At 47.6% G+C, this 27355-nt stretch overlaps 1 protein-coding gene across 1 annotated transcript in view; it reads right to left on the reverse strand.

Moving 5' to 3' along the window:
* Positions 1–20461, reverse strand: part of LOC126539723 (clotting factor C-like) — a 54372-nt gene extending 33911 nt beyond the window's left edge. The window contains exons 1-9 of the mRNA XM_050186573.3: positions 20262–20461; positions 19191–19351; positions 17736–17831; positions 16263–16427; positions 13461–13673; positions 12403–12472; positions 11240–11434; positions 9885–9946; positions 9224–9391 (exon numbers count right to left, since the gene is read on the reverse strand). Coding sequence (XP_050042530.2) covers positions 9224–9391; positions 9885–9946; positions 11240–11434; positions 12403–12472; positions 13461–13673; positions 16263–16427; positions 17736–17831; positions 19191–19351; positions 20262–20413 — 1282 coding nt within the window. The 5' untranslated portion in view covers positions 20414–20461. The remainder of the gene's footprint in view (positions 1–9223; positions 9392–9884; positions 9947–11239; positions 11435–12402; positions 12473–13460; positions 13674–16262; positions 16428–17735; positions 17832–19190; positions 19352–20261) is intronic.
* Between the last annotated feature and the right edge of the window lie 6894 nt (positions 20462–27355).

Here is a 27355-nt window from a genome sequence, read left to right on the forward strand (position 1 = left end):
ATAATTTTAGACTACACTATCACAGGATCATCTGAATGGCCCCAACAAAAGTGGCGAAAAAGTTGCACTATCAACGCGATTGGCCCACCAAAACAGCGTGATAACCCGCCGCCCACCCGCTTGAGAAGAAATGGCTGCACTCTGAGAAGAAAGCTTTACTGGCCGCGAACTAGCGATTTCGCCGTGGCGGTTCTCCAACGAGGCACATGACGTCACAACGCGCGCCTCACCGCCGATATTTCTCTCTCTCTCGCTCCCTAGTCATTACGGCGCATGTGCCACTAGTAGCACCGAGCCACACCTGTTCCGCCGCTGCGCAGCGCCGCGCCTTTCCGCAACCGCCGTTTGGTATGACGTCACACCGCATTCCTCGCCGTTGCGCTCGCCTCCGCTCGCTTCGCCAGCTGCGTCGCATGCCTGATAACATGTAGGAGGATTGAAAAGGAGAGCTCGCGTGCGCCGCAAGCACAGTTCAGGCGGCAGTATGGGCGGCGACAATTCTGATAAGCAGGAGGAGGCGTGGAATCGATATCGGAACGAGATGAAGATGAAACGAATCGCCCAGGAAACAGACGAACAGCGCGGCGAACGACTGGCTAAACGCCGCAACATAGCTAGATAGCCAGACTAACCTGGACTTGCAGTCAAGATTAACCAAGGCTAGCCATGCTATGCCTTAGCTTCCGCTACGTATATCCTGGCATAGCCGAGCTAAGCCACTGTCAATTTTCATTAATAGTATAGGTATGGCAGCGCCTGGTTAAAGACACATATAGCGAGGTCGCGCGACCCATAGGACGATCGTGGAGTCTAGTTCGCACTAACATTCGTGGATGCGGAACTGCGCTTCGCTACGTCATTGAGGAAATAGATTAGACAGAGTATAAAAGATACATCAATGCAGTGAAAGTGTGCACTTTGTTCCAAAGTAAAAGCGACTCTGCTCGGTACCCATATATTATAACCGTATAACAGGCAGTCAAACAACGTGATGCTGATGTGGTTGTGGTGATGATATGCATCCTTATGCTTTCATGAAAAACGTACGATATACCATTTCTTGGTCGCTTTCGCATTTTGAGAAAAGATCCATTACAGATGTATGCCAACGTTACAACTTATATATAAGATATAGCGAAACTGCGTGAGATGTCACGCCTTTCGGAAGTAATAGAGGTGTCTTTACAGGCTCACGATCTCGCTCGCACCCAGAGCAGCGTTCGCGGTATACCGTAGCCGTACAAACCCTTAGCTACTTTACAGCGTGGACCCGTTATAACGCATCGTGAGAAACAACAATTAGAGATTACTGGCTAAAGAAAGTGAACAGAGAAGAAGAAACGCCGATATGCCACTGTCCTTTGTGTCTTGGGCTACTGTGGGGTGGAAGAGAAATTTTTCTATTACTGATTCTTCCTCCACCTTGCAGGATTCCGCAGAACTAATTTGCAATATTCTGTGTCCCTGTGCTTCGAACTGTTAACTACTTCGCCCTCGGACCGCAATCTGCTCAGATGGTTAGCTCAGATGGTAGAACGACCGGGCCGGAAATATGTTGGTCGCGTTCAATTCCCGTACCAGGATGAATTTTTCATCAACTGCGAAGCTTTATTTTCTGTTAAGTACGTACTTGATCATCTATGTAACTGCGGCTACAGTAAGGTGGATGGCAAATTTTGCCTTTCACGTCATTGTCTACTTGGGTGAGATATATGCTAGCAAGTACTATTTTACAATCCTCGTGTCATTACATTTCAAAGCGAATTCGCGGCTCCGACACTACCCGGCAAAAATGTTTATACCCTTACGGCTGTCGTCACACGGGTAACAGCCCTACTGTTAGGGCTTTACAAAAATTTATAGAGGACGATAACGGACTTATAACTAGACGTGTGATGACAAAACACGTAGTTGAAGACCATGTAATCTTTCTGACAGCATTGGGCGCACAGAAATATCCGACAGGAGAGTTTCATACCTATCCCTGTGAAATTCTCCTCTCAGATATTTCTGTGCGCCCAAGGTTGTCAGAATGACTACATAGTGTCCAACCATGTCTTTGTCATCGCACGTCTAGTTAGAGCTCCATCGTCGTCCTATATAATTTTTTGTCAGGCCCTAACGGTAGGGGTGTTACCCGTGCGAGAAAAAAACACCCTTAAGCGTGTAAACATTTCTAGAGTGGATTACGTTCCATCGGGATTTGATATTGACGACGTCGCCAAACGCCGGCCTTCGCCACAGGGAACCTGTTGTGGAGCTCCCGTTTACTGTTTGGCTGTAAAATTGGCAATTTCGTGAAATCTAAGCATAGGTGGTGTCCAAACCTCACGTCTACGACGTGCTTCCGGCTCCCAAAATCGCCTCCACCACATCCCCCAAGTAAAAGCGCAGCCTTTAAAATCCACATTTTAAATCCAGAGGGCGCCACCCCATGAAACATGGATTTGGATGCTATTTACTCAAAGCCACATCAAGATGTAGCCAGGGTATGGTGTTTACCATTGCACTGCGGAAGACGTCTCAGAACGCTGGTGGGTTGAGAAGCATTGCTGGCGTCCTCGCAATGCCGATCGCGAGGGGACCGAAGAAAAAAATCTCAGTGCCCTTCCACTCTGCGAAGAAGGATGACCAGCGAAGCTGTGTATGTGGGCCCATAATGGCCAACTGCACCTCCACCGCAGGTCGGCCCGGCATTACACTATTTTCGGTATCGGCCCACTTATGGGAATTGCTTAACACCTGCTTCACCTCTACCGCAGGTCGGCCCGTCATTGTACTATCTTCGGGATCGGCCCACGCGTGGGGAGTGCTTAACTCCTGCTTCACCTCCACCGCGGAATTCAATGGGGGCGAAATGCGAAAACACCCGTGTACTTAGATTTAGGTGCACGTTAAAGAACCCCAGGTAATCGAAATTTCCGGAGCCTTCCACTACGGCGTGCCTCATAATCAGAAAGTGGTTTTGGCAAGTAAAACCCTATATTTTAATTTTAATTTAACCTCCGCCGCCGGTCGGCCCGGCATTGCACCATCCTCGGGTTCGGCCCACGTATGGAGAGTGCTTAACGCCTTCTTCACGTCCGCCGCGGGTCGGGCCGGTATTGGACTATGTTCTGCATCGGCCCACGTACGGGGCGTGCTTAATGCCTGCGTCACCTCCGCCGCGTGTCGGCCCGGCACGGCACTATGTTCGGGATCGGGCCACGTATGGGGAGTTCTTAACGCTTGGTTCACCTCCACCGCGGCTCTGCCCATCATTGCACTGTCTTCGGGATGAGCCACCGTATGGGGAGTGCTTTACGCCTGCTTCACCTCCGCCGCAGGTCGGCCCGGCATTGCACTATCTTCGGTATTAGTCCATGTATGGGGAGTGTTTACCGCCTGCTTTACCTCCGCCGTGGGGCGGCCCGGTATTGCGCGGTCTCCGGGATCGGCCCACGTATCGGTTTTTTGCTCACGACACGAAAATTTCCTTGGACGGTATAGGCATAGAGCTTCGGTGTGAAACTTGGAGGACGCTAAAGCTTGGCCTTCAAGAATAGAACACGACAGCATTCAAAGATCCTTGACTGCTGCTCACGCTTCCCGGCAACTGCAGGTTATGTAACCATAATGTTTACCGAGAAACGCTGGTGGCAAACGCTCCACACGAAGGCGCGCTTTCTGGTTGAAATATGGCCACTTGCGTGGGCCGCGATGGGCGAAGGCGAGCGCCATTTGGAGGTGTTGCAAGTAACTGGGCGCGCCTCTCTATGCATAGCAGAAACGTGGGAAAAGGAGTTTGTGTTTGAGTTCCCGCGTAACAAAATTATGTTTTCTCGTAGATTCGAATTACAGTCCGACGCTATCCTGTCTGTACGTTGCGTGTAAGTCGCGCTTTACAATTCTTCTGATGCATTTTATTTTGAGAAATTGAGTTAGTTCAGTAACTTATTTGCGTTACACGGAGGGCCTGCATGGTTGGGTATGCGGTATTTCGGAATGATTTTTCGCCGACGCCGGATTTTCTGCGACACCGGGCCCTTATCGCTGTCGCGTTAAAGACAGTCGGCATTTTTCATAGCCCAAAGCAATGACGCGGCCACGCTCGAATGCGTTTGAGCTGCGCTGCTGCGTTCAGTGTGGCGACAGAAATAGATTAGGTAAATTTAGACGGACATTTACTGCCCGTTCCGCTCAGACTAGTGTACGCGCCACGGTGTGGTATGCACACATCTGCACAAGTGGAAGGCTAATGCGTGCGCCGTCCAACGCGTCATGCCGTGAGTGGTGGACGGAACGCTGCTAAATTCTCTAAGTACACTCTAACACCACCGTGGCACCAGCATAGCCGACTGAGCAGAAGGTTAGGGTGCGTCCATTTCTCTTCTTCACTTTTGCAGCGAAACGCATCGCCTCTCTCTTGAGGTCATATAATCCTCCACGCGGGGGAGCGCATGGGCGGCCGATAGGAGTACACCACGACGGCCCCGATATTTGCGCCAACGCTCGCTGTGCGAATGCACCTCCAGCATCCGTATTCACTGATACCGCAATAAACTTGCCTGCTTCGCCCTAAGGGCCAAGCAGTGGCCGCGAGAGCAAAGTTTAGCGTTGCAATGGAGCTTCACGGACGGTGTTCAAGAATGTGCGTGAGGAACGTGTTGACTCTACGCAGCACGCGACGCAGCTGCAGCTGCAGAGCTACACATTCAAGCAAAGTCAGCTCCAGCCAACATCTTGCATGGGCGTTTCTTGTCGTTGTGATAGCCTGCAATCTAAGTTAGCGCCAAAAAGTTCAGTGATGAGCGGAACATACCCGTGGCACATACATTGGTTGGCGCCAAAGAGGTGAATTCGATAACAGCACATACCCAGTAGCACGAGGACACTGACGCATATCCAGTCGCCCCACGAGTGCATACCGAGCATTCCGTACCAAGTGACACATACCCAGTGACGCCAGTGGCACCCATGCAATGGCACATACCCAAGCTGGCGTCAAAGAGGTTTATAAAAGAGCGGCGCATAACCAATGTCATATACCCAGTGTCATATACCCAGTGTCATATACCCAACGGGATACACCCAGTGGCGCATAGCTTGTGGCTATATCAAAGCAAGGACTGGTCGAGAAAGCTTCCTCAATGACAATGTTGATACTGGGCTGGGGAAATCAATTCCGCTGTCCGTTACCGTATGTCCTCGATAGCCGGCACAGAGGATCATCCACATATACCACTCTCATTTTCATGCATTAGGAGAGAAGCAACGTAAACTTACAAGGACATGGAAACAGCACAAGCACAACAAATATCTTCACCACCGCATCTTCCAAATCAGCGAAGAAAGTCAGGGCTGCGCGGGCCACCTTGCGGCAAACCACTGGAGTCACAATTGTGAGGAAATTCATGACCATATTCAAACAGCTCTTGCTTGGCAACAATGTCGATCGCTCATGGGTTAACTTACGCCCGGTTACGCACTACAAAGATACCAGCCGTAACACAGCTGCACCACTGCTAAGCTTCTCCGAGAAGTAAAGAACACCTTCCATACAGTTTTCAGCCGTCCCTCACTTGTTGCCCCATCTGCCCAATAGGATGAAGGCGATGTAATTAACTCCCTCTTCCCACTATCCGAAATCCGTTTTGCTATTCTGCAATTTTGTCGCAACACGTAATCGGGCCCCGATGGCATCACATATGCGATTCTCCTGAACCTCCTTAACAATCGCCAGAAGCAAGGCCCTCTGCATCATCAACAACGCCTGGGAATCGGAAAGCATTCGTGCGTTGTAGAAAAAGGCCCTCGTCATCGTTTTACCGAAGCCAAGTCGTCCACCTACCACTCCTGGGAACGTCTAGCCCATTTCGCTTATATCGTCATGAGGACGGTCCTTGAGAAGATGACGCTAGTGCACCTCGAATGGCATCTCACCACCAACAACCACCGCCAGATGCCCAGATCGGCTTCTGCAGGCACGTTAGCGCTCAGTAAGTTGCCTTGCGTATTTACATAGAAGTGTTATGCCCATTCCAGTAGTGCCCAACTTCGTACCATTGTCGGTGTTGACTAAAGAAGGCTTTCTAGAATTTAAGCTAATCCACACTAAGTCTGGCATCCGCATGATCCACTACGTTAGTAATCCTCACCGAGTCTTCGCAGCCTGGGACCAGATGGCCAGCCTCCTGAAGCCACTCCCGTTCGCCGAGGTATCATCCCTCGAGGCCCCACCCTGACTCCAACCATGATCAATCAGGCTATGAATGACCCGCCCCCTCTTCTCAACCAAATTCCCAGCCTTAAGCATGTCATATATGCTTATGGCTGGGAGAGGGAGAGTATGGGAGAGGCCTTTGCCCTGCAGTGGGCGTAACTAGGATGATGATGATGATGATGTGATGATGATGATGATGATGATGATGATGATGATGATGATGTCCCGCACTGGTGCGTCACTGGAAACCAGTATCAACGAGAGTCTACCGTAGAAGCTCGTCGGGGAGCCATCGATTCATACACTCGCACGTTGGAACTTACAGGCTCCCTGGAAAAATTGGAGTACATTATTACCCTTAATTCCCACACTAGCAAAGACGAAACACAACCGGTTGCAAATAGAACGCCACTGCGGACGATGCACCGCAAAAAACAAATGTTTTCTTCTGCTCTTCTTCCTCTTTGCTTATGCGTCCGAAAAGAAAGCCAGCAAAAATCTGAATCAACAAAGGAAAGTTGCAGTCCGTCCAAACAGCAATTTGAATGCTAGCAGCACTTGCACGATGCTCATCGTTTTCAGTACTGTCCATCGGTATGGTTTATTTGCAGTATTCCAGAGCATTGACAAATTCCACAGTGCGCAAATGTAATTCATAAAGCTCTACAATGGTTGCGCATGTTTCTTAAAGGGATACTTTGACAAGTGAAAAGGCGATCCCCACGTTGTTAAAATAACTGTCTTAAAGGCCCACTGCAACGAAGTTTACCCTTGGTTTAAATTGCTTATATATGAGCCTAATATATACGCTATTGAAGAGACATTGGCTACACGGTGGTGGCGCAGTGGTTATGGCGTTGCGCTACGAAGCCAGAAGCCACGGTATCGAATCCCGGCCGTGTCGGCCGCATTTCGATGGGGGTGAAAGGCAAAAACTCTCGTGTATCAAGGATAGGGTGCGGCGTAGCTCCCAATCAAGTCGTGGTTGTGGCACGAAAAACACCAGAACATTTAAATAAAGAAATATTGGGTATACTGCAAGGCTAGTCATTGTGTGATTTTCTTATTAACAGCCTTCAAATCGCACTTAAGCAGATCAAGCGTGCATACGGATTAAAAATATGGCGTCCTTTCTGGCATGTCGCTTCCGAGATTTCCTGGCGTTGCCCGAGCGGCGCGCAGTGTGATGAGTCATTAGAGAGTTTTAGCAGAGCGTTTACGGTCCGCTCCGCTCAGACCGGCCTGTCACAACAATTGGCACGCAGCCGCTCAGCAAAACGCTACTGGGAACGCTGACGCGCGTGCGCACAGCACATGCATAGCGGCAGCGGAACGTGGGACGCTGACCACGTTCCGCTAGGAACCTGATTTAGCGGTGCGTCAGGGAGCGTGTAGTTGCTTTCGTAATCGTTTTACTGCCAAGCTGAGAGCACGTCAGTGGCATCTCTGGAAGGCGCTCTTGTTAGATAAGCGAAATCAACGCATTCTGTGCAGCCACCGGTGCGCGTGAAACGTGTGCGGAGCGGAGCGCAAGCAAACGCTCCGCTAAAACAGTCTATTAATTCGAGTAGCGCGGCAGCTTTTCTTGTACCCTTCGCGCCACTTAGGAAGCCCACATGCAAGCTCCATTCAAGGCTTGAATTAGCATGAAGGCTCCCCAGCTGATGGTGATGATTTATTGGCACCCTCTTTGAAACGAGGTGGGCGACAAATAGACACCTAGCCTGCTTGTGTTAATCAGCTATGCTGTACGCGTTATTCATTCTAGCAATTTTGCATACATCTCCTTACTCATTTTTTTCCTCTAAACTTCTCTATCTGAATTGTACCGCTGCATATGCCTGTAACAAATCCTGTCGCATTATTCTCTTTCCTGACGGAACACTCTAAACGTCCTTGCTTATCTCGACTGCTGACCGGCTGATGCTTCCATGCACTTCAAATCCAAGCGTTTCTCGAAGGTGTACGCTACCTAGGGGTATCACTCGGTGAATTTCTCCTCACTTGATGCTATGATCCGTCTACGGATTTTTGCTGCAATAAAAAAGTGAGTAGTGGTGCTAGGCGAGCGTCACTACTCACTGATTTCTGACCTGCTTTCCCCCTTCACACGAAGTGAATGGTGTTGTAGACTTCCCCTGCCATTTGTCTCACTTCAGCAGCAAAGTTCGGGCGTATATGTGCGGTATTCTTGAGATTGCTTCTCGATGTCTAGGGATGGAGGCCTAACTTATAGTCACACGGGCAGTTCGGGATGTTACTAGAACAGAACGGTGGCGCCATCTGTCACCGCTACGGCAATGCAGGGCGAAACATGCCGAGCGGTGACAGGTGACGCCAATGCTCCGCTGCAGAAAAATGGCCACCTTTCGAGCCGTGTCGCCGCAGACGACACGCCCTTGCCATTTCCTCAGATTGGCGGTACTGCTTTGGCAGTGTACGCCAGCAATATACTCCCGTCGCTCATATGTAGCAACTATCGGACGCGTCAACTCTGTTTTATAAATATTTGATGACTTCTTAACAAGCTAAATTCGTGAGCTTTTTGTGGATAAAACTCAATTTATGGTTCAGTCACCCGTGTGACAACCCTGCAAGCACCCGTAACGAGCAATGGCTGCATCGATGGCAAAAAAAAAAATTCATTGGAACTCGCACCTTCTACGATAACCTAGTTGGGTTAAGGAATCAAATAGACCTATTATATTCTGTTTCTATACAAGAAAACGTGTACTTGTCAACTAGGTGGAGCTTTTGCGATGCATTCGCTGCGAACAAACGTGTGCGTAGAATGTACACGTTATATAATCCTTGATTCTCGAGATTCGTTGTGGAGACAAGCACGGCATCTCTGACTGCCCGCTGTGCAGCTCGGAGCCGCAAACGCATCAGCATCTCAACTTCTGTATAAGCATTCGAAAACATTGTTTGTTCGACTGCGCGAGACGTTTGCGTTCACTCAATGACCTCTTGTCCTTAATTATACGTCCCCAAAAAATAGAATATTTCGTTGGCACTCACTGGAAGCCTTGAGGAAGGTGAGCAAGGAATCCGGAAACCCGTCCTCACGAAACTGCAACAGCCTGAAGCCGGAGTTTATGCAGTAGTGCTTGGCCCGGGAATAGCTGAGCTTGTGACGGGTGGCAAGAATGCAAGTGTCACCCACAGGTTTCCAGCCTTGCCGGCAACCTAGCAGAAAATCAAAAATGACTTGTGGTCGGCAAGGACTATTTTCCTTCGGCATGTTCTTTTATTCTTTCTTTTTCTCTCCTTAACCTTGCCATAGACTAAGTTGCTGACCTTCTCGTAATGTAAGACCTTTACTACCCTACAATATAATAACTGACATATCGTTTCAAAAGCTAATAGCTGCATGCCTATTTAATAAAACACGCATGTCCCGTACCATAATTCTAAATGGTCATATGGGTTTTATGGTCATATGGGTGAAAAACCACGTAAAAACGTGGTTTTTCATACAGGATCCCATATGACCACTTGAAATTCGGCATACAAGACATATGGGGCATGCGGAGCTTTGGAAAAGAGATGTAGCATGAATGTTTAATTAGTAAAAACAATTATTATGATAAAATCAGCATCGAGGTCACAGTAACTGTACTTTAATGTACCAACACTAACCTTCCAAACATATTAAACGTCGCGGAAAAATTCAAGGCACCTTTTTCAACTTTAAATGTTCTATCTTCGACAAAAGTGAAACCGGGAGCTGGTTCTTGCGACCTGCAAATTGAAGAAAGAAGACTGTGTAAGCCGCCGTTAGGAAGTACTTGAGCATTCTGCAAGTTACCTACAAAGGGCATCGTGCTTTCATTGTCACTGGTATGAACTCTGTATTGCCGTCGTCGTTTTTCCCATTATCCTTTTTTTGCTCCCCTTTGAGGAAGGGTGTGGAGCGTTGCCAGCTATATGTATGAAACGGGGTATCGCTCTTTGAGACGACTGGCGCGTGCGTGCTTCACGTCACACATCACGAGCTGGAGCACATGTGCACGCGCTAGTTTCCATTCGGCCACAGACCTTCGTATCTCCTTCCTTTGCGTCACGAGCGGGAGCATGTCAGTTTCTTCCATCTTTGCCTCGCAGCAGCTAGCACTTTGTGGTGCTGTGCTAGAGTGCACCGCCTAAGGGATCGGCCGACATTTGTCAGTTGCTTCGTCGTGGCAGACTATGCTGCGAAAATGGCCCTTGGAATTGGCCCATGTTGTAGCAAAACAGGTTGTAATCTTTACTCGCCCGAATACGAAAAATCAGTCCTCATACCATCGCTATCACACTATCGCCTATGCCGACACCTTCGTGTTGCTGCAGTCGTCAGACTTACAATTTCCAGCCTTGCACATGCATGTTTGTCTATCTGACAACGCTTTCCAGAACATTTAACAAAGCGGAGTAGCCAGATACATTCCAAATTATCCGCCGAATACACGCTAACATTGATTCCCCCAGTGCTGAGATAGACATATCTTTTATTTATTGAGTATGTTTACTTGATGAGACAGGTGGCGATGACGACACGTCAAACCACAGCGAAGTATTCAAAGAGAGCTTCGCTTTGAAAGTGCTTCTTACGCTCGATATTATTCTTTTAGTATCAACCGTAATATTTATTTGCGACCGCCGATCACAGTCATATGTTGAGGGGGGCGATGCACACACACCGCTGAAAAAGCGCGGAGAAGAATAACACTGGAATCGAAACGTTATGGTACATCCCGGCCCTGTAGGTTTCTTTCTACGTATATTATAGACTACCATGGGTGCCTTTAAAGTTTCGTGGACACCAATGTTTCTGAAGTGCACAAAAGAAAGTTTTCGAAGTGGCTTCAACAGCTACAGACCACCAAAATGAAAAAAAGATGTTAGTAACTGCTGCCGAAAGACAGTGTTATGATTTCTGCTAAGAAAAGTAAAAGCCTATGTAAAGAAAAAAAAGCCATTGAGAGGCCAATGACATTCTAGCGTACTCTATAAACTTGTATCTACATGACTTCCATTTCCCAGAGTCAGTCTCACCTGACGCTGTTGACACCATTGGCCAGGGAGGCACCGAAGTCGGCGAAGTTACCGCTGGACACCAGTGACACTGTTCCGCCGGCGTTGTTCAGCCGGCCCGCGTGCACAGCCGCCCGGCAAAGCGCCGACAGCTGGTGGTAGACCACGCTGCCGATCACCGTGCCGCTCTGCGCACACCCCGGTGGACAGTATACCCTGCGGAGGTAACAATGAAAAGGTAACGGTACCACGGCGGTCATGCTGAACAAGACACGCTAATGCGCCTCGCAACCGGCAGATCAGGCAATTCGTTAACGACTAACTATTCCCTTACTGCTCTATGTTGAAAGACGATAGACATTTTCGCAATGTCACCATACGAAGAATGGGCTACGATTAACAAAAGCTTTGTCAGTACGGTCGGGACAAGTGATGCTCTCATGCTTGCAACTCGCTGTGTGTATATACAGACACACTGAGTCTGTACATACTATAGTCTGTATACGGGGTGTCCCAGCCAATTTCAGCCAGAGTTGAAAAATATGCCGATGCACTCTAAGAAGACGCGACCAAATGCACAATACTGACTGTTGTTTGTAGTAAATCGCCATTTTTCATATTCTAAGTAATTGCATAATTAGTCAGGAATAATTAACCAACTTCCGAAGCAACAATGTTAGGCAAAAAAATTCGAATAAGCAAATTGTACAGCCTTTCGCAAAACGTCCGAGTACACAGTTTCTAACTTTCTATCTATAAGTATTACTGTTTTTCCTCCGCTTATTGCAGATGCCCGCGAAATACAAAAAAAAATACAACGTGACATGCCCGCAGGCCCGTCGTGATTGCAGCGCTCTCAAACGTTTCTCGTACAAACGAACATAGCATCTAACAGGGTGTGCTGCGGCTTAAAAGGCGACAGGGCAGTGACGCTGGCATCGGCTGTACGACTTACGTCACCGATGTACTTCCCTCGCGGCGGTTCATGATAGCGATAAACAGGCGCAGCGGCAGAACACCCGGCTAGATTTCGTTTGTACGCGGAGCGTTCGGCAGAGCTGCAATCACGGCGCGCAAGCGGACATCTCTAGCTTGAGAAAGACACTGGAAGAGGAGGCCTCATGGACGCAGAATATTCACAGCATTTTCACAAGTGGCAAGAAGGCAGGCAAGTCTTGTTTTACCTGACTGGTGAGGTGTACGATGAAACAATGTCCAGTGCTTTGGTCTCGCAGTTGACATGGTTCTCGGAGACTGGAACGAGAGCAGCGCACATAAAATATATCAGTTGAAAGAAAAAAGGTCCAAGTGCTAATTAACGTATCGGAAGCCAGCCAGAGAGGAAAGTGATCAATAAACATAGGTATTATTGATGCCAGCAACAACAAACAGGTGGCTAATGACAGGTAAAATGGTGTATCATATCGCTTATATATGACGCCACCTGCCACAGGTCCGGCAGACTTATAGAAGGCAAGTTTGAATGCGCGCAGCAATTTTCCCTTGTTTCGGGGTACGCAGCTAACTTGGTGGGTCCATATGAATACGTGTCTCTCAGTAAACACCATTTTAATGAACTTTCCCTTCCATTTATGATTTTCAATTTTCAAAAATAAACATGTTCGTTGTAATGCCACCTGTGACTGAGGTCCACGCTGTGTCACCCTGACAGAGTCACGTGATGCCGAATACACGAATAAAAGAACTAGCTGCGCGCCTGTGTATGAACCTTAATAAGGGTGAGTTCGTTCGCACGGACAAGTTCGCAACTGCTCTGAGAACTTGTCTGACGATTTCAATGCAATAAATATGCGTTTCTGTATAATTTAGTAGACGACAAAAACTCCTACTTTCTCGGCACAGTTGGTCGTTAAAGACAAGGTAGTGGAACTTTTCTGTTAAACGCCGAGTACACTGGATACCATTTTCTAGCCGCTGCGGCCGCATTTTGATGGTACCAAAATGAAGAAGCGCTTGTGCATAAAGAAAGATTTTTCTGCATCTTGAGTTACATCTGGTGCTGAAAACTTACAGAGGACCGCATAGCAACGTCCCTCACAGCCTGGCGGATCCTTGGAATCTCTAGACACGGTCATTGACGTGGATCAGTGGCTCAACCATCCACCCAATCAATCAATCGATCGATCATTCCATCAATACATAATCTATGTATTAATGTCGTAAGCACACTTCTATGTCCTAAGCACACTGGGTCCAAGGCAAGGCGAAAAGAATAAAGGACCTTTGACGCAGGTGGGAATGCTGGCCGACCAGGTCCCGTCGTCTCTGCACTCGAGCACGGACTCCCCGACCAGGTCGTAACGATCGTCGCACACCACCTCAACAGCACTGCCGTTGGCGTAAGCATTGTCGCCGCCCGCCAGGAAGGAAATGCGCTGCTCCTTGAGACGGCCGTTAACCACGCGGCCCAGGTCAGGACAGAAGGATATCCGTTCTGCGGAAAGTGCGCGAGAAGATATCGGCTGTGCCACAACTAACGAGCCAGAGAAGGATCACGCAGAATAGAGTGTGTATAAGGCACAACTACTGTTCGTAATAACAGCATTGTCAAGATTGCAAGCTTATTCACATTCAACCAGCTGTCAGATTCCATATGCAGTGGTTGACTACTATCCATGCCGAATCGTCTCCAGTGTGGTTTTAAGGAGCATAGACCTGTTTATGCCATAGACGTGAATGAGAAATACTAGCTAACTTGTGCCAATTAGTTTCAACATGCACTTCGTCTACCCTACAGGTGCATAATTTTTATTCTGTTAGCAACTATATGGACACTCCAGGAGTATTTACGCCATCGTCGTCGTCCTCTGCGTCGTCGTCGGCGTCGGCATGATGTTTCGCATAAAGCCAAAATGCGATAACGCCGTGGCCGCACGCCGTATGCTATGAGTGCGAGCGAAAGCTTGCGAGGGTGAGCCGATGATTGTAGCTTGTTCTCGCGCGCGCAAGGGAGGAAGGCAAGGAGGAAGCACGCCGTCTTCCTCCCCCTCTCAACGCAAAGCACTGAGGGGGGGGGGGGGGGAGAGGTTCTACTCCGGTGGCAGCTGCGTATGACGCGGCTGCCACCGCAGATAGGGCTCCGGCTTGAAAGCAGCCTGCGATGAGGACAGAGCCTAGGTACGCCGAAGGCTCATAGCTTCGTATGCGCTGTGTTCTTGCCGCTTAGTTTGCGTCGAAGCGAAGGCAGTGCGAAGGCCAATTCGCTCGCTGCTGCTGCTGCAGCTGTTCCCCGCACCAGCATTGTGACAGCGAGTGTCCACGCTCATTGAGTGAGCTGTGTTTCCGTGTGCCTCTGTGAGCGTCACACCACGTTTGTTAATTTAGCTTGTAAGCGAATTTTTACGAGTTTACATGGCCCATAAGACTGCGATCCTTACTTCGTATAGCTGTCTACTAATTTGCTATCGCAAGTAACCCTCCGGCTTTTGAGCTAAGCTGCGGCTTCCTTTTTTTTTTTTTTTTGTATGCGCAGCCAATTTTCATGTCGTCTCAGCGTGTTTCGCATATTATATGCTGCATGAACGGATCTGCTTCGAGGTATTCCTGTGGTACGTAAACCAGGCGTTCTAGATTTGGTTTGGTGCGCAAGGTTATTAAATTATTGCTGTTAGATTTCCATACATAAAAGAATCTCAGAAACAAGACAAAAAGAGGTGAGCAGTTTTTTGCGTGAGACATGCAGCTTGCGCGTGCGACCGCGTTCAGTTGGCTTCAGAACATGTTGGAGGAATCAAGCACTGTGCGCGTTCCGATGTCTACGAAAACGGGGGGTGGGGGCCTCGTCCTCCTCTAGCGTGAATTCGGTGTGCCATAACGTTGGCGTTTTGGCTAGTTGGTGATTGTTCCTCACAGGAAGCACGTTCAGCAACTTCGCGGCGTGTCATCTGATTCATATCTCGTAGGGGTGTGTTGTCTATCCGCCGCGATGACTCAGTGACTATGGCCTTTTTTGCACTGAATACGAGGTCACGGATTCGGTTAACGGCGGTGAAGACGGTGCACCGATGGCAGCAGGATGCCAAATTACAGAAGAACCCATCTCACGCTGACTGTCGACGTTAGTGCGATTAGCATTATGTTCATGTAGGAACATACCGCATTGCAGAATAAACCTTTATTTACAATTTTTAGTGGGAGAAGTGGGCTAATCATGCCAATCGCATCGATAAACCGACACGCCACTGCGCCTAGACTTTCGAACGCCACGAAGAAAGCTTAATTCAACGCGCCCTTCCAACTTAGAAGAGTATTTTGCCGCTGGTAGATTTGGGGTTCCGTATCTGTGAAATCGAATGAACTACGGTGCCATTACATAGGTACCTAGACCAGGCGTAAATCTTTCACTTTTATTGTCAGCTAGAAGAGCCCCTTATATCACTTTTATCAGCCGCGCCGTGAAAGTCGCGCCGTGTAAAGTCTGTGTATATACGCAGTCAGTGCCGCGAAACAGGCACCGATAGAACGAAAAGTGCCTAGGTGCCCAGAGAATTCTAATCAAATAAAAACTCTTCTGTACTTTGGTTTCGGTAGATACTCCAGGAAACCAGGTTGGGGGTCAAAAGTAATCTTAATGCACAGTCCTGCAATACGGCGCCTCTCATAGCGCAGGTGTCGCTTTCGATCAGTCAGCCCAGCAATCACGACAAATACACATAGATACGCGCTCCTGCGAAGTCCTGTCTTTGAGGATCAAATCCTGGCCGTCCAGCGCGCCCGCGATCGGGCCGGCAGACTAGATCTGTCAGTCCCGTCGTGGGATTAGCCGGGTGCGCGTTTTATCGCGCTTTGCTGGACCAAATAAAAGTTTATTCACTCACTCACTCACAGGTTCAACCTTGCTAGGAAGACGTGTTTAAGAACATTGACGCGCTATGCAGGACACCAGGGAAGCCAGTAGACACGCACAAGCACTGACCTTCGTGGTAGCATTTCCGCGCGTCCGCCTGCTTCATCCGCGTCATCTAAAGCGCTTGAGCATCCTCGCACTCAACAATCACTCGGAAGCGGTGACGTATCCGTTTACCGCATTTAGGGCTCGGTTCGCTCCACACTCCGTTCCCCAGGCAGGTGGCGGTGGTGGCGCCCATCAGGTAGAAGCCGCGCTCGCAGGCGAAGTAGGACACCGTCGGCGTCTCGGGGTGGTCCAGAGTCACCTGCACGTTGGCGCCTATCTGAGGCGGCATGCATCCTGCAACGGAAGAAGCGGCCACGGGTAGCCTGAACCCAGTTAAAACAATTCCAGCAGATGCATCTTCAGGCGCTGACAGGGTTACGTCATCTTGATGATCAAGGTGAATATGACAAGGAGAGATTGTTCGCTCAACGAGAGGTGCAGGGAGGTAAAGCAAAAAGCACAAGTATGTGTGGAAGTCAATCAGAGAAATGTATGGTTTGCAACAATACGAGGCGGTCACGGTACACAGGATAGAACGAGGAAAAGAGGGAGAGAGTAAACATCGTGTGCACAAAAGAGGATGCACTGAAAGAGCACAGACAGTCAGTCAGTCCGGTGCATTTGAAGAACAGCGATACAGTAGGCGAACTGGCCTTTGAGCATGACGGGTGTGATCGCGGTTTCATAACATTCGCCGTAACTCAAAAGAAAATACGTAGGTGACGCTGAAACTGCCGTCGCACTCCTCGCGACTCCCAAAACAGACAAACAGGCCATATCACGGTCAAGCGCGCACAAACAAGGACAAAGTAAGGAGCAGACAACACAAGCGCTTACTTTCAACTGATCGTGTGCTTACAAAGTCGCATCATTTGAACACTTTCCTTCATGACGTCACAAGACGAAAATGCCGACATCAGGTGGCCATGCTCAAAAACTTAGTTTCTGAGTATGACTGTGGAATACAAAACAAAAAGTCGTGTAAACCCTTGTTCAACATGCGTAGGATAGTAGCCAAAAATAAGAATCAGGATGTTATGGAGATAATTGAAACAGATTGCATTAGAAAGGCGGTTGTGTCGTGTGTCAGCGCACCTTCTGTTCTTCTGTCGTCCAAGGAAACTGTTTATTAGCATGTCAGCATTTCGGACTTGTGACGTCATGAAGGAAAGTGTTCAAATGATGCAACTTTGTAAGCACACGATCAGTTGGAAGCAAGCGCTTGTGTTGTCTGCTCCTCACTTTGCCCTTGTTTGTGCGCACTTGACCGTGATCTGCTATGCATAATCAACTAGCCCAAAAGTCGGTGCTCTTGAAATAGACCAGAAACTTCAGTAGGAGGTTACTCTGAAAGCATGCTGTAGCTCCGCATCTTTAAGATTTGGTGTCTATTTTATCCTTGCCATAAACATATCTCAATATTTTGAGACGTCTTGTGAACAGACGCATCAACTGCCGCAAGAACGTAACATAGCTAGCGCTGCAAAGGGCAATGTCCATGGCGACAAAAGGCATAGTTGTTATAAATGAATCACTTCACCGAGACTGAGATTGCTGTAGGATAACTTTTACAGAACCAATAGCTCCGTTGTATGGACGAACCTGAAAACTGCTCGCAATGGGTGCCGATGAAGGAGGGCGGGCAGGTGCAGGCTCCTGTCTTAGAGTCGCAGGTTCCCCCGTTCTGGCACTGGCAGCCTGAAATCAAACGAAAGCATTTTTCTAATACATGGCACGACCCTGCAGGCCGCAGCACCAGTACTACCGCTGCACCCATTCGTGCTGTGCGCCAGTTTAGCATGCAGTTGCAGTCACTGTTATTTTTCTCAAAGGATACGGCTGATCTCTACTGCACTGTTCAGATGCTGTGCCCGATTGACCACTCTAAACGCGGCACGCCGAAAAGCGACTCGGCATCGTGCAAGGTAAATGGCACGTCGTGACGGAAATGCAAACGTGATAACGCTGTTGACACAGTAAAGACGTAATATAAGAAGGAGACAAAAATTACTAAAGCGACACTTGGCTTTAGTAATTAATAATAATAGTGGGTATAAACCAACGACGGAGTTGCCGGCAAACTAACTTACTTGCTGAATATCATGACATGACCAGGCAGCTGAGCTGACTAAGGTGCATTCTAAAGGGCTCGGAAAGAGCGTAAACAAGGTACATAAATCTGGTATGTTTTTCTTTTTTTTCGTTTATTTGGCTCTCGCTTTGTATGCCTGTTCTTTTTTATGGAACGTTTAGTTGAGAGGCAGCGTTAGTTTGCCCTTCCGTCCTTTGTCATTGCTTTCGTTTGTATTTCCTTTTAAAGCTGTGTAAAGTTATTTCTGCCTGCACTAGATTGTTTACCTCGCTTTCGCAAATTCTTTCCTTATTGAAACTAACGATTCCCATTGTATAGGTTATATTCGTGGTTTTACTCTTTTTTAGTTTGTATGAGAAATTTTATCGTTACGGCTTGTGTTTTGATTATATCTTTTTCGCCCTCGTGTTTCGAACAGTTGCGATACCATTAGGTCTATGATTCATTTTTTGTCCTTATTTGTTGGAGATGTTTGTTACTACGCCTTGTTGTTAGAGCACTTTTTTTTTTCATTTGCTTGGCATGTTTCGCGATGTTCCGTTTTATATAAATGGCATTTCTAAACAATGATCAACTGCCTTTGTGTTTGCTAACGCCGCGCAAACGCCAATGCGGAGGCCTGCGGCTTCGTCAAGCTGTCTATGTGGCAGTTTTTTGTGCATGCCCCTCGCGTAGTCTACTTATGCAAATAAACATCATTGTCATTGTCATTGTTCAACTCATAATCCTCCAACGCAGTCACAAATTACACGTGACAAATTTTTGTTCCTTTCTTTCTTTTTTTTTTCTTTACGTATGAATCGTTCTTCATAAGCCGTACAAACAGCGTTCAAAGGTATCCGAATATGCGTGACTGGAGATGTACGCGTCAGTTTCCCGCCATTGCCTGACGCACGAAGTTGTCATCTCAGATCACAGCGGAGACTGTGCCCCCGTGGCATCTTGAAAGTGCGTGTGCCACTCACGTTCCTCGCACCATTGGCCGTAGCGGCCGGGAGGACACGTGGCGCAGCTCTTGGCGTCGTCCTCGCACTCCTTGCAGTTTTTGAGCATGGGGCACACTTCCTCGGGCTTGCGATTGCTGCACGGCCGGCACTTGAATTGCCACCGGTGAAGGTAGGTGCACCTGCGGGTGGAAATGGAGTAAGTGGCGCTCCTATAACCACAGCAGATGCCAAAGCTCCTTGAAAAGGAATCCGGGAGTTCCCGCCTCAGCTGTTTAGCAATGTTCGTGATATTCCTCCAAGGTGCAAGTTCTTGGAGCAGATTCTACAGAAAACTTCCAGCAACTTCTCTTTACCAATGCTCCGCAAGGGAATCTAAATGGATTTGAAATATATAATATCTACTATCTACTGGCGGTCTAAAATGCATAATGGAATAAGTGCGCCAAAATATAGCTTGTTAGTATATTATAGCCTGGAAACATAGATGCGGTGTCGTCAAATGTCATTCCTGTAGCATGAAAGCGAAGCGTGTGTGGCTCATGCGATACATGCGACAGCATTGTGGCTACCATTTGTGAAGAAATTTAAACGTTATGACACTGGCCAAATGGAAAGTTGATTAGAATAAATCAAAGCTACCAACTTGTAATCTGCCTAAGGTGAGGCACATTTCTGAAAAGCTTAAGGAATAACGTGAAGATATGATCTCCTTCATGGGCTCATTTAGAAACCGGTTATCTGCGCAAGAACCACGCTTTTTCTGCAAGTTAACCGTTCGGAAAAGTCCCCACTCCCGTCGACCATTCTCCATGGCGTCTCCAAACATCTTATCACTTCCATTTTTCGGAGAGCCACAATTATTCGATAAGTTCCAACAGCGAATTCTCAGACTGAATACGAATTCAATGCCAAAGGCTACTCGATTTGCATTCAGAGTTTCGAATACTCGGAAACCCCTACTTTTGCTGGATTTTTCTATAGAGTTGTCCGCGCGTGATTTGGAGTATGTTTGTTTGACAGGAGTGAACGCCACTTCGCCAGGACTCATCTGGCAACGTCGTTCACAACTCCTCGCGTTCTGGAACTCACTGTTTGACGGTCACGTGCAGCGTGTAACCAGGTGTGCCGCACTGGCAGCTGAAGAAGGTTTTGCTGCAGAGACCAATGTTGTAGTCCTTGCTGCCTTCGACGCCGAGGCACAGAGCAGCCAGTAAAATTGACGAGAGCTGCACTTTTCTCATGGCTCGAGTCTGGAGGGAGAAGCCATAGGCGAACTATTAGTTTTGTTAATCACTCGCATCTCCTCGCACAAAGCCACGAAGAAGCAGCGAACAGAGTTGACTAACTAAGTCAGTGCTGTATATACGTGTCGGAGTTTTTTAAGTGCTGAATTGCCGCACCATAACATCCGTTTCTGGCCTGTCATGTACAAACTAAACCAAGTGCTCCAAACAAACAAAAAAACAGTTGGCCACTGAAACTACACCAGCAAACAAAGAAGTGCGAAGCCTTAACTATCCCAGGAGTGTGCACTGCATTAGGAGAATCGCCGTCTAATGCTTTTCTTCTGCCTCATCTTGAGGGATTTTCTTGCATAAATTTACAGATTTTTTATCTTCCTTTATAATTACCGCTGTTTCAATTAGCTCCTGGAGAGCTTAATCACGCTACTGAATGTTGTTCTTTGTACCAGCTGACACATGTCAATTGATTCAAAACATGGGCCTAAAATTGGGTCATAGGGGACAAAATGCTTTCCCGTTCAATACTGCAGACCTCCTCAAATACTTTACTGCATGAAAAACCGTCATGGCGAACAAGCGCACAGTTTAATACGTTTAGCTGCGACAGAAAGGTGAGTGAATCGGTGTGGATTCCTGATTTAAAAGGTTTGAGCGTAGAAGACACGGAAACGAAAGGAGTGAAAAAGACAATGATTGCATAGTCTTTTTTTTCGGTCTTACTGCGTTCGTGTATCTTACGTCTAACCTTTGAAACAATAAGCTCGTTCGCTTCGCCAACGAGCAGTCAGCCGATGGTCGATGACACACTTTGGTTCTGAGTGACGGCATCTGAAGCACATATTTTACTACAACACGCCGAGTTTCCTCTCTGATCTGCATGCGAAGCAAAACAGCTCCGCAGCGAAAGAAGCACCCAGCACGCTGTCGCGCGTCATACAAACTGGCTAGGCAAAAAGACGGTGCGAAGGACTCGCCTTGAGACGCACCTCCGGGCGCCGGAGATAGATCGAGCCCCAGGCGAGAGCGATCGTGCCGGGCCAGGCACACCGACGAGGAAACCGGACTTGACTGCGCGGGGGAGGAGCCGGATAGCGAGGCTTCGCCACCTTCCTCGGCGAAGGCGCGATCGACGCCGTCTAATCGAGCCTTGCCTCCTTCGCGCTTTGCATGGGTACGTCACAGCCCAACCGACGTTTGCCATCCCGAGGAGAGGCGGGCTTTTCCCGCGTCGCTTTCAAGCATTCTGTAAAGAGAGAGCAAGGCGGGAGGCAACCAGTGACAGTTAAGAACTTCCTCGTCTTGCCACGCTGGGCGAGAGCGGCAATATACCGAACGAGCTGCTTACTCCAGGCTTTACTGTACACGCGTTTCGGTATTCGCGCAGAACGTTCGGGGGCTCGCGCGCGAGGGTGAACGGCTTTATCGTCGCCTCGCACTCCTCTTTCGACGATACCGACGCGAAAGCCAACACCGGCGCAATCAGCGCGCACGTGCTCGTCGTCAGCGTTGTTCCGCCGCTGGGCGGATTTCAACGCTAGATTTCAGGACGGATCCGGAAAGCGATCGTGGGCGGAGCGTCGAATATGTGCCCTTCGTAAGTGCGAGCCTTCGTCAACAGTCTAACTCCAAAGGGCTGCATTCCCGAAGCCGTCGCGAAAGAAATGGCATTGCTTGTTAGTAAGAAAGGCGGCATATAGGCAGTTTCCTGTTCAAACTTATGAAAAAAAATGTTTCGGTTGAGAAAATTGCTTCCCGTTGAGCTAACACGCATGCTGTCAAAGTAGTTCTTGAAGCTTTGCGAACTAAGCAGAGCACGGATGTCGACCTACATTTGCGGTCCACGGGCTACATAATGTGTCGGAATGAAGTTACGACTGTCTTGTGTTTCCGTGACACTCATCAGGGTGACAGCTACAACAAACGTAAGTTTATCAAGATCGATGCGCAACTGTGGTTCTCAGATGGCCGCACTTCTGCATTGCCAGATAGGTCACCTTACTGCAAGTGGCGTCGTGGCTGGCCAGAAGCGCGGCCAGAGCGACGCAAAGCGCATTGCGATGCCGCCTTGAAGTGCGGCCAGTCGGCGCCGCCTAATGCCGAGCTCATCATGACGTGTTGGTATGTGGCAGCGTCTGCTCGTGGCTTTGTGAATGTTTTGCAGTAAAGATTGTATTGCGTTATCTTTCTCTTTCCTGTTAACTGTATATATGCGTTAAAACAAATAATAAAGTAATTGCATTAAAGAATGAGTAGCGTCTAGAGTAGGAGCTGCAGGGTATATTTAGTACATAGTAGTGTCCTTGCACGCGGAAATACCCTAATGTCCTTTACTTCGCAGTTCATAACTGATTGACACACCGACTCGGACGAAACATTTAGGCAGGTATATTTCCTCTTCATATTATTTGCTAATAGCACAATGTCAAGTTGATTTCGCTAAATAAACGTGGACAGAGCTTTGAAAGAAATTTCTACTAGTCTGTATTGAAAAAAATTGTTTTGTATTCAGTGTCCCTTTAATTTAAGCAACGTGTTGCAATAAGTAAACCGTGCAGCGGGTAGGAGACGCATTGCACAAGCATCGTAATCATCTTTTCTGCTACCCTCTAAGCAATACGAGCTTGTACTTTAAAAATCACTTCCCCTTTGAACGTGTGAGCCGAAACCAATGATGGCTAGTCTAAGTAGCGAGTACATATACTGATAGATAGACGTAAGCAAAAGCTGAGATCCAAGAGTATTGCTAGGAAGGATGAGCCCAGCAGCGTCACGTAGAAAAAATATCGACGTTTCCCACTAAAGTCACATGCAACCAATTATTTTTGAAAGTATAACAATACGACTTTTCGCCCTAAGTGAATATGTAACATTTTATACGGGACTTTTTTCCCCTCTATTTTACACCGTTACCTCGAAGCGATGACATGCACTTGTGGTTGAAGATCCTTCCTGCAAGATCTCAAGGACAGCCCTTTTGTACAAGGCAGCCATTCCCGTAGCCATATCCTGCGCTAAAATAACAAACCGTGACAAATCATTTTTTTTTCTCTTGTTCCTAATTTAATCGCGGCCACGCGAGGAAGCATCGTGGCGCGCATGCTACAAATACCTCCTGCGACGCCATACGCAGGTCTAACATTTGCATACGTGTTCTTCATTATACTTGCTATCAATACTCACTTTTGAGCACAATATCTTGCTTGTGTTGCAGTGAGGTCTCTTCACTAGGCACAGGTCTCTGGAGTGCTTTGTTCTTCGGAAGTTAGACCATCGGTGACATGGATGAGCTGACTTCTTTTGGCTCAGTGAAGCTCCCTTCGAGAGAAAATAATCGCAATAATTGTCTTCGGTGAACTTGAAACTATTAGAAAAGTCTCCTTCGCCGCCAGCACCACTAGGTTTCCGTTTCTATGCTCGTGTATCGCGGCGAAGCGGATAAATAAAGCAATGTCTCCGTATCACGGCAAACGTCGCAAATGCATATCTGCCAGCTGCCCAGAATGTTCCGTAATGTATGTGCATTTGGGCTCCTTTGTCAATTTTACGGATGTTGCGTCAACCTTCATGAAAAATAAATTCTGTTCGGGAAAATGACTCGTTCGTTGACTGCCGGGCCTTTCGTTGGAAATCTCATGGCGAATGTAGCCAGTACTTGCTTCAAGCAAGTTTATGCACGCAAGAACATACGGAGAAGCTTCTAAAGTAGGCAAAATTCGGCAACACGAAATTCGACGAAAAAGTCGATGTCATCTACTACAAACAATGTGTGTGTTGCCCTTCAGTGTCTGCTATTCCAAGCTTGACGCGGCTTGCATATTGCGTATAAAGGTAAATGATCGTTAATGAAGCGGATATGTACAGGTATCCGTTCCTCAAAAGCTGCCTTTTGAGGAACGGATACCTGTACATATCCGCTTCATTAACGCTTCATAACGATCATTAACGAGCTCAAGAATTGAGCTCACAGTTGGAGTAACGCACTATCATATAAAAGTCACAGACAGGGATAAAGTACGTCAGAAAGGCCGGCCTACGTTTCTATAAGTGGACCTATCTTTGTGAAAAGTCACGTACCTTTAACAAAGGACATACGTTTAACAAAGTTAGGTCCACCTATCGAAACATAGGCCATCCTTTCTGACGCACTTTATCCCTGTCTGCGACTTTTATTCGTCAAAACGCATGTGTTCAGAACAAGGTTAACGAAAAGAAAAAAAAAAAAACTCCGCGCAGCGCCCCCCGCCCTTTCTTCATTCGGTGTCATGTCCGCGGAATTTTACTAATTTTAACGTTCATAGAATGGTAGGTATGCGAATGTGTGACGTCCTATTATGTTCAGCGAGACTTTCGCGGTACTTAACATGGAAAAAGGCTACTGCTACCCTAGACGCCTTTATGCAAATGTTGCTTATCATTTCCAGAACGAAGGCAAGGCACTCTCTACCTCAATCTCTTCAATTATATATATACATATATATATATATATATATATATATATATATATATATATATATATATATATATACATATATATATATATATATATATATATATATATATATATATATATATATTGGGGGTGTAAATTCTGTAGCCACGCTAAGGGAAAGAAAGGAGGCTATAAAAAAGCATAATGAGTCGTCACTTGTCACAAAGTGTGCAGCAGTAGGTAGAACACCAACAGGTGAAACGACACTACCTGTGGCAGAAGATGCCGGGAACATAGCTGTCTGAAATTAGTCCATACAGGACAAATGTGCAACTCGGAAGAGTCCAAATATATAACCGACAAAACTGTACGTTCCATGTAATTGGAACGCTGATTTGAAGATGACTTTATAGATATAGGTAACAACAGAAAATCTGTACATTTTCAATTCTGGCGAGTATAATAATCCTTCACAAATAGGCAGAAGTCCACGCCGTAAGGAGCACGTTTATAATCCCTCCGTAAAGTCCATGACAATCAAAATGAGCAAACAAATAAAACAGTAAGTCACATTGCTACATTCGTTTTGAGGAATCCACTGCAATTTTCGTTACCATGCATAGTCATTACCAGAAAAAGAAATGAAGCCACCACGAGCTTTAGCGTAGCTAATCCGAATGGCTGGTTATGTAATCATTGTTTCCGTTTTTTCGTTGCTTCCACCCTACGTCGTCGGCACGCACGCCGCTCGGCCACCGTTGCTGGAGAGTTTAACATCTTACGTATATGCGTTAGCCTTCACGGAATACCAGGATACCAGGGACGACGTGGGCTGTAACAACCGCGCCGGCAGAGACAGCTTGTGAGGCGTCGTCCAACCCCAGTACTACAGACACGTTTCCGTGTTACGTATGTGTGCTCGTGGAAGAAGAATGAAGATATTCCGGCACAACGCACCTCACGATGGATGTCGACGTTAATGCGATGAGCATTCAGGCACTGCAGCGACACAACGGATTGCAACCGCCGAGTCGCGTCATTTATTAGCTGTGGATGTGCATCCTGCCTCCGCTGTTGCGCTTGCCCTCTAGCGGCACCGCCGCGAAGTCCGCAAGTGGTGCGTGCGTGACTATATACGCAGACAAGCTTGCACGAATATATGCGAAGCGGGTTCGATTCAGCCCAACGCCGGATACCATTTAAATACTTTTTTTATCGTTGAAGAACGGCACGCACCCAGTGACACATACCTAGTGACCCACATTGGCGTCAAGCAGGTTTACTGAAATGTGAAAAATGTCCAGTGAGCCGAAGCTTGGGTGAAAGAGGTTCCTTGAATAATGAGACGTACGCAAGGGCACATATCGAGCTGCACAACCTCAGTGACACAAATTGACGTCAAAAGCGTTCATTGAAGAGTGACGCGTGCCGAATGTCGCGTAACGAGTGAGCCAAGTTGGTCCGTCGGTTGGTTTCGAACAAGGCTTACTCGGCACAGCACCCCGACGCGCTACCCAATAAACCACGGAACCCAAAGTTACCCAGTGGTCCAAGTTGACAGTTAAATATTTAGAGACCGAGGACAACAGTCCTTGAAGAATGTTTAAAGTACCTCAAGAATGCTCATCTCAATAAGAGATCGCATGGTAATGATTATGTCGCTGCTGACTCTTCACTGCGGCACCTAAGTAAAATATGGCTGTTTAAATTCTGGGCCACCAAGCCGGTCACTCTAATTTGCGCATGGAAGAAGGCAAGCATTAGAAGAAAGCATTGCGCAACACGATTAAAGAGAAACGTGTGGGCCCAATATGTAATCGTTACATCAGAGCGCGCAATAGGTTTTAGCACTCCCGCTCTGCAAGCAGAGCTACGTCAGGGCAGCCAAACATGAGCGCGTCGATTAAAAAACTTCCGGGAACGAAACATTCCCGGCCAATATAGTGAGTCTCAGAGGTCACGTGTTGAGCCGATACTGTGAAGAAAAAAGCGAAGCGAATGGTTTCACTGAGAGTTCGCTTGCCAAGACGTGACGTCATGCTCTCTAGTAGTTCATTTTCGTCCTCTTCGCGTATGCGTCTCCGGTAAACCAGTATTCAGCAAAGGGCAATACGTTTGCGGAGAAGCTAAAAGTCCATATTGCCCAGATGAGCGCCTCCACGTTACAGATAACAGTAACAGAATAGAATCAAAGAGAAAACAAATTATTACAAAATTGTGCTTCAGCCTGCTTCATGTCACACCCGTACAAAAATCGTAGCGCTAGAAAGCTCCAGAGGGGTAGGACGGCAGTGCAGCTACCTCTCCAAAAATTTGGAGCGGGACAGATATAACCGGCAATCTTCTAAGCACCCCAGAGCCAGAGTTAGTCTTATGCACAACAGTGGCTTTGTTTCTTTTGACAAAAGTTGTACGCGCATGTTCGCTAATGTACATTCAGTGTGGTGGCTTCCGACATTCGTAAGGTACTGCCACCCCGTTCACTGCTCAAAACTAAGGCGACATTTTGT

This window comes from Dermacentor andersoni, chromosome 3, assembly GCF_023375885.2.
Source record: "Dermacentor andersoni chromosome 3, qqDerAnde1_hic_scaffold, whole genome shotgun sequence".
NCBI lineage: Eukaryota > Metazoa > Arthropoda > Arachnida > Ixodida > Ixodidae > Dermacentor > Dermacentor andersoni.